We start from the raw sequence: 7,937 nt of genomic DNA on the forward strand, positions 1-7,937 counted from the left end.
ACGGATTACATGGCCGTCCGACTACCGGTACCGGTACTACGAATTATTTATATGGATTTCAAATATCCGTGATAGTATCATGTGTCATCCAAACGTCATCCCAACGTCATCCACCATTAATATTAGGTCATATCCTAATTAGTATAGATGAGAGTAAATTAGGATAATGCTAGGTCATTGTATACAGGCCTCGTCCGGGAGCGGCACGGCCTACGGCCTACCTGCCGCTGCCCGACAAGAAGAAAAGATAGATCATTCGGTGAAGTGAGAAGCTTAGATCCGCGCTCTCGTACGGCCGCGCTTGCGCAGACGGCCTCCCGGGCGCTCGGGGCCAACGTAAGGCTTGGTCACTACTTTAGGTTTCATCCACAACTTCATCCAATTTCATCCAATGTCATCCAAATTTCATCCACATGTCATCCACGCTTTTAATTCAACAATTATATTATATTAACCATAGTATCCAAGGTTGGTATTAATATTCAATGCTGTCCCGTAAGTCTTAAGTATACAAACATAAATATGATACATACACAAAGTAAGGTCAATGGTCCAATGAAAGCTGTATCCTACAGTTATAGAATACTACTCTGGTCCGAAATATATGCTGCATGTTTTTCACTTGATTAAAGTATACTCAGTGCTTTGAAACATCTTGCGATTTGTATTGGACTTTGAAATGTCATAAAGACCAACCAAAGTTTATTGGAAACGTTTATTTTATTACTTATACTTGATTTTGACAATTCAAGGAGTCAAGTGCGCCTGTATAGATGGTTGCATCGCACTCAACATTGAATGATGGTAAGTCCTTAATTCTGGCGTTCTTACTCATGTGGGGCATTGTGTATGTGTTGCCTCCACTACATCCCATCGACAACTCCATTACTTTCTGTAAAGTTATGAATGTCTTGCCGAGGATGGTAACTGGCAATTCATAAAACGCCTCTTCCACAGCAGCAATCAGCTCGCCAATTGACCGAGCGACCTTTTGCTGCTGCAGACTTTGAATAGAATTAAAGAACCCTAAGTCTAGGACGTTGAAGTCAGGGCTATTTGGTGGCTGGTTGGCAACTTCAATGCTGTCAACGCCATGACGAGCAATGAGCTCGGTCATCACACACCTGTGGGGGCTTGCGTTGTCTTGCTGCAACTTGACAACCACACCCCTTGGCATCTTGACTTGGATCGCTGGCACGACCTCGTTCATGACCATGTCTTGATACACGTCAGCGTTGACACTCTGGGTCGTCAGCTCGAGCGTGCCTTTGGGACGATTCTTGCTTGAACGAACCGCCGCTACTTCCTCGACGAACGGCCAAATGCCGATCTTGCCGTCGTATCGTGGGCAGGCAACGGCTGCCAGAAACATGACCTTGGTGATGAATTTCTTGGACTTCGCGGCCCGCTCTGCCATCTCTTCGTCATAAAGATAGAACCTTCGCTTGACCTTGGTGATGAAAAACCACATACATGTTGATGAAGGAGTGGTTTCTTCGTAACCCAGGCTGAACGAAACTGACTGCGAACCGTAGCCGTTCTACCATGTTGTCGTCCGTCAGCAACGGCTTATGTTGATGAAGGAGTGGTTTCTTCGTAACCCAGGCTGAACGAAACTGACTGCGAACCGTAGCCGTTCCAACATGTTGTCGTCCGTCAGCAACGGCTTCAGTTGACTTGTGCGCGACGCGAGGCCATGGGGCTCCTTCATGTGCCGCAAAATGGTGGTCTTCGGAATGCCAGACAAAGCTGCGGTGGAGCGGAGGGTTTGGCGTCCTTCGTGTGGCACAGCCTTGATGGCCATCTTGATGTCGGATTGCCGAGCGGACTTTCTTGGCACCACAATTGCCTTAACTCGTAAACCCGTATAAGTTAATTTCTGCAGAAATGAATGTTTTTGGGCAAAATATAGATTATTAGAGAATTTATCCTTGCGTCGCGAGGCGACGTTGGCGAGTGCGGCTCCGTTGGCTATGGACAACCTTCCTCGCGTCCACAATCTAGATATGGTGCTCCAATGGCAGCCAAACAACTTAGCAGTAGTCACAAATGCACCATTAGGAAGCACACCTCCGATGGATCGTTCCAGCAGAAGCTGGTAGGCAGCAACTCGTTCATCGTTGCTGAGTTTGCGGCGGGTCGAGACATCGGCCACAGATGTAGGCCGAGAGCGTGATGGTCCTTGAGGCATAGTGTGGGCAAGAGGAAACTAATAGAGGTTGCTGCGAGGCGATTACTTAAGAAATGAACTCTCAGCGGGTGTGTGCTATTGATATTGTTGTGTTTGCTCAACTTTGGAGATGTGCTCTTTTGGCGTCCCGCCGAATTTGGGTATTCAAAATACTGCGAATCAAAGCTCTTTCATTGCGCTTTCCGTTAAGCCAATCAGATCGAGAATTGAACAAATTCTAGAAAAATGCCGCAATAACAAGTCGAGTACAACAAACATTCCGGACCAGAGTGGTACATTTTTGTGTTCAAAACTGTGAACTGCTTTGTGGCTGGCTACAATTAAATTCGAAGTTCTTAAGCCAATCATATTACGATTCAAGGCCAAATTCGAAGTACAAGGTGTACGTGTTACTTGGTGGTTCACGAAACAAATACGAACGATACATACTAGGAGACTACTACTAGTATTACTTGCACGATACTAGCACGACATTTTTGAAATTCTCAAGTCCGGGCGAGTGAATGCCAGGTGCATGCAACGTCCTGACACCGTCAATGGTAAGAACCAAAGGCACATATTACTGACTGTGATCTCAAGAACCATGCTCGTTGATGTGTGTATTCATATGTCAACATAAGCTAGCGTGCATGCACCACAACAAGGTTGGCGTTCAAGTGTGGCGGACTTCAGGTACTATAACAAGATGGAACGTGAACATCGATTGCTTATTGCTTATTGATGGCGTCATATACTGTATGATAGCTCATTTCGATGATGCGACGATTACCGAGGGGTGCGGCGCCGGCACTGGCGAATAACCGGCCATACAGCGACGCGAAACTGGCCTCGAAGACGGCGTTTTTGTCGGGAACGGTGAGTGCTACAACTTCGTCGTTTGTGTATTTTGAAAACGACAAGATAGTTGAGACACCGTTTTGACTTTGGTGAAATTAGCTTAGTCCTTCCGGGTGTCAAGTCCTTTGATTTTAGCGTTTGGAGTGGCGGGATGTTGGTATCAGCATTTCCGGACCACCATAAATTCCATAAGTCATATACTTTCCCGTTTGGACACGTGTACTTTTCGGGGGAGGTTTTTGCCGGTTGTAGCCAATTGGTTGATGTGATAGCAGTGTTCACTGTTGTTGATAGCAGCGCCAGAGTAATTCTGTCAGTTAAGGTAGTACCCAAGGGATTTCGCTGCACCATGTTTTGCAACAATCTCTCCCCAAACTGAGCAAGCGTACTATGTAGTTGGTCCATGGTCACTGATGTCGTGCTACTGATTGTTGCGTCCATCACAATGCGTAGTTGATGGGGGATGGCATTAAACCCTTCGTCGACACGATTGGCCAACGCACCCAAGTTCGATTCGAGTGCCCTCAACTGGTTGTATAATGGAATATGCGGAGGGATGCCAGTCGCCGTCAGCTTGGACACTGGGTTGTGCAAGGTACCACCAAGTACCTCAGAGGCAAGGAGAGCGAGCGATCCGGACAGCCATACAGGGGGCAATAACAAGGGGTGGCTGTGGTGGAGGTTGCTCTTCAACCACGCTTGGTGGTGAACCAATGAGGCGAGCAGGTACGGTATGGCAGAACGAAACGTTGACGGGTACAATGATGAATATCCGGGTAAAATGGATTCCCACTGCGATGGCCTCAGCACCATTGTTGGACCAAAGTGCGGTGGAACCCGGCGATGTCGTCTTCATTGGCCGCGCATGTCTTCGTCAGCCACGACGAAAACCGCTCTTTTTCATTGTACCCGAATAGGAGCGTCGGGGACTCATGCAGTTGTGCGCCACGAGTGAACAGTAAAACAGCTAAGCTACACGACACACATTAAGGATATATTGTATAATTAATTATCCAACCTCAAAATTGGGCAAATGGCAGGATTAGACGGATTTGTATAAATATGCCTGGGGTATGACATACGCCCCTCTTGGTCGTTCGTCATCAATCCATAGCGAATCTCAAGGGCGTCACCTAGTAACACTAATCAATCATACTTCCATCTACAAACATATGAACTAACCTTTCCACGTAATGTGTTCGTATCTAGTTGACCTTTCCACGTAATGTGTTCGTATCTAGTTGACGACGTTGACACCGCGCGTGCCATCAAGTTTCAGCACAGAAGCAGGAACGAATGCATGGTGACGTACAAAGAGTAGTCGCTTTCGGCGGCAACAGCAACAGACGCCAAATATTTATAACCTGTAACAAATACATAGCCTGTGATATACATTAACAGTAAAGGGAAAAAAACTGATTTATTACCTCCAAATGACAGTGCAGCTTTTCCTTCTGTTATAGGTACCTCACCACTCTCCTTGAGTTGTGCGAACTTGCGTTTGTAGCCGCTGACGTACTCTACTCGTAGTTTCGATAAATTTTTAATAATGTCATAGTATATATTGCTACCTTTCATCATTGCGTTCAGTTCTGTTGAGAGCTCCACCTTGGCCTCTCTGTGCAGGAACACAACAGCGCTCTTGACGCGGTTAGTCGTTGAGACCGAATTGTACTTGCGTGGTACAAGCTCGTATCCGTTTAGGCTCCGTTTAACGGATGCATATGAAAACATCAACTTGCACAGGGCTGGGGTCTCAGGAACGACAATGCGTTGCGCTGTTACGTACTGTGGATGCTCGTTATGCAACCATCTTACGAGGCGTGCGAGTATGGATTCGTACTGTGACCTTGTGTATTCCACAATCCGGAGTGCGATTACATCGTCCGCCGTCTCGGTAGAGTTTGAGGTCGTTGGTTGAGAGGTCGTTGGTTGACGTAGTCCGCGGCCCATGGTTGGAGCTGTTCGTTTCGAATCTGAATCCTTCCATGGTTACTTAGTATGCTGTAGTACAGTACTACTATCGTTCAACTAGTACCTATTGTTTCGTGAATGTTTCGTAAATCAATGGTATTTTTCTATAATTACAGTAGCATACAAAATCCAGCATAAAGGAAAACCTATACTTCGGTTTTACGTAACAAAACTGTTTCGTGACACCATTGAATTTGTTTCGTACTCCAGAGTATTTGTTTCGTAAACCATGTATATATTAAAATCCGTCGTCGTCTGTAGAGCTCTTTCGAAGAATATTTCCTCTCGTCCATCCCGCTCTCATGGGCGCATAGAACACTCATAAAACCATCGGTGATCCTTCTAGACCTGGCCAATCACAGCCCACCGCGTTATACATCTAGCCAATTAGAACTGATCACGTCCCCGAATATAGACCAGGGTGTTTGCTTGTGATTGGTGGGTAATGGTGGTGCGGTAGAGAAATGTCTGTGCGAGACATAAAACCGAGGTCTTAAAAAGTCTCCTGTATTACAGATCAACAGATCTGTAATACAGTATGATCTGTTGATCGGAGACTTTTGTTAAATTATAACTACTTAGTACTGTAATACTCGTATGTACTAGTAGTTTATACTTCGAAGTACTACATAGTAAGTAATTTTAATTCCACTTAGAACAAGTGAAATCGTCGACCAAAACATAACTTTTCAAGAGCCCGGCCCTCTCCCCCGGGATTTCGTCCACACGCGGGGTTTGTATGTGTGTGGTATACCAACATTCATTGGTAGGTACTGTAAATGATTTTATCGAGTACATCTTATCTTTGGATTGGAGACGTTTTATGCTGGCCTATAAAACCGATGGCAGGGATATTGCCTATCATGACAGTTACTGGGAACTTCAGAATCAAGCCTACTTTTTCTTCGAGTGGGATCAAGTATAAGGTCATTTGATTGGCTATCGAACTTCGAAGTACGAATTAAATTCCTGTCAATCAGGTTCATCATTCGAAATAATATTCAGCGCTTCAAGTTCATTCTTTTGTATTGTGGAGGTAATTATACAGTATTATGCGTCAAAACAAGCTTAGAAACATATCGGACACTGAAATCTATTGTAGTTTTTTCGACAGGTCACTGAAATACGAAGTACCCATAGTAGTTGTTATGATTGGTTCTATATAATTTTACATACGCTGTTACGAGTGTACGCTATTCGTACCGAGTACTACCGATTGTACGTGGATTTGTGTGACAACGACTTATAACAAGCAAGCTATTATGTTACTCCGGGGTCGATTATTCTTTAAGCGTGATTGACTGTAAGTCGTTGAGTCGGGCGACGGGCAACTCGAACGTCCACTGTGAGAGCAGCCGGTAGCACGCCCTCCTCCAGATGGAGCTCGTGAGTGACCGCATCTTGCCGTCAGGTTTGTCGGCTTGGCCGGGTCCGAGCACGCCGACCGCGTCACGGACGGTGACATCCAGTAGACGGACGATGTGCAGCAAGTGTGCCGAGAAATCAACCAATCGCTGAGCTCCCTCCGCGCAAGCCCTCGAGCGACGGCGCGGCCATCGCAGCGTAATATGCAAGTCCAAGATGATGCTGGCCCTGCGAGGGCTAGTAGTATTACTCGTTCACATACTCGTTAGAAATGGTAGTTCAAATAGCTCGAAACGTCATGACTGTAATAGCACTTGACAATTATGAGCGTGTACGATTGAATAGAACAAACACCCTATATATAAGATCGACACCACCACACCCGCCGACACCACCACGGCGGACGATGCGGCGATGACCACGACACTTGACACGAGGAAGACATGGTTTGTCGTGTCGGGAGTCGTGGTCTTCATCATGGCTGGCACCACCAAAGATGGGGTGCATAACAATTGAAACATTGGCTGTGCAAGACATAATAATATATAGTCGTGATCTCATATTATGAGATGTAAGTTGACTGAAGAAATAAAAATTGATTCGAATTTAAATAAAATGTGATTTCTACTGTGAATATAAACATCCACCAATCATGTACTAGTGACGTAGATGACCAGTTTATGGTGCACGGGACAGTTTAAGGTGCACTCAAAATGGCCAATGGAATTACTTGATTTTTGGAATAGCCAATCGAATCACGAGAAAAATAAGATCACCAAAAAATAAGCAAAAGCAGCATACTGTACATATTTTAAGCTTTAACCGTGCACCATAAACGGTCCCACCTATTTTGCCTTGATTTCAGTGGAAATCGAAGTAAATTAACGCTAAGATGAAGCGATTCGAGCCGATTAAATAAGCAGAAGAATGCCCAACATTTCGGCTTCACGCAGCACTTCTCAGAATTAATGAAATCACGGTCCTGAGAGACGACGAGTCTCTTTCAAGTATACCATAAATTGGCCATTTACGTTAACGTTATCTTCACATTCCAATTCTATTGGACAATTTAGGTGTGTACGTTTGCTTTCTTTGGTATTGAATTCTGAAGTTCTGTAGCGACATCACTCCAGTGGCGTCATAGGGTTATCGACCAATGAGAACAGACGTCACTGTTGACGTCAGTTTACGACCAAGCTCGATTGGCGTGCGGCGTGCTCGCCCATGGACACCAGGAGTTCCTCTGCAGAGCGCACGTATGTATAGCATTATATATAGTATAGTCAGAGAAGTCATGCATGTAGATAACGCCAATCAATCAGTTTACAATTCCCTCTGTGTTATCAGCCCCCTACAGTTGGTAGCACTCACGGTTGACAACAAGGACTTACTCTGAGGGGCATAGCGTGCACGTTGTAAGGTTAGTCTATCTAGCTCAGGCGAAGGTTCAGTTGCGACCTTTCACGGCGGCTAGTGTTGAGTTAGTGATCGCTCAGGTGTTCTTTTATTACGACGGCACTCTCCTTAGTATCCGGCATCAGGGTCGGTAGAGGTTGAGTCGACAGTTAAT

At 45.5% G+C, this 7,937-nt stretch overlaps 3 protein-coding genes across 3 annotated transcripts; all 3 read right to left on the reverse strand.

Annotated features, from left to right (window-relative positions):
• Positions 1 to 273: 273 nt before the first annotated feature.
• H257_05235 (hypothetical protein) lies at positions 274 to 1,804 on the reverse strand (the record flags this gene model as incomplete). Its single annotated transcript, XM_009830032.1, has 3 exons — positions 274 to 372; positions 890 to 1,540; positions 1,622 to 1,804. 3 exons carry the CDS (start codon positions 1,802 to 1,804, stop codon positions 274 to 276), a joined length of 933 nt encoding a protein of 310 aa, XP_009828334.1.
• Positions 1,805 to 2,898: 1,094 nt separating this feature from the next.
• On the reverse strand, positions 2,899 to 4,981 carry H257_05236 (hypothetical protein; the record flags this gene model as incomplete). Its single annotated transcript, XM_009830033.1, has 6 exons — positions 2,899 to 3,053; positions 3,418 to 3,715; positions 3,850 to 3,957; positions 4,496 to 4,548; positions 4,600 to 4,816; positions 4,910 to 4,981. The coding sequence occupies 6 exons, from the start codon at positions 4,979 to 4,981 to the stop codon at positions 2,899 to 2,901; spliced, it is 903 nt and encodes a 300-aa protein (XP_009828335.1).
• Positions 4,982 to 6,282: 1,301 nt separating this feature from the next.
• H257_05237 (hypothetical protein) lies at positions 6,283 to 6,843 on the reverse strand (the record flags this gene model as incomplete). Its single annotated transcript, XM_009830034.1, has 2 exons — positions 6,283 to 6,595; positions 6,740 to 6,843. The coding sequence occupies 2 exons, from the start codon at positions 6,841 to 6,843 to the stop codon at positions 6,283 to 6,285; spliced, it is 417 nt and encodes a 138-aa protein (XP_009828336.1).
• Between the last annotated feature and the right edge of the window lie 1,094 nt (positions 6,844 to 7,937).

Source organism: Aphanomyces astaci, assembly GCF_000520075.1.
Source record: "Aphanomyces astaci strain APO3 unplaced genomic scaffold supercont1.9, whole genome shotgun sequence".
NCBI classification, from domain to species: Eukaryota; Oomycota; class Saprolegniomycetes; order Saprolegniales; family Verrucalvaceae; genus Aphanomyces; species Aphanomyces astaci.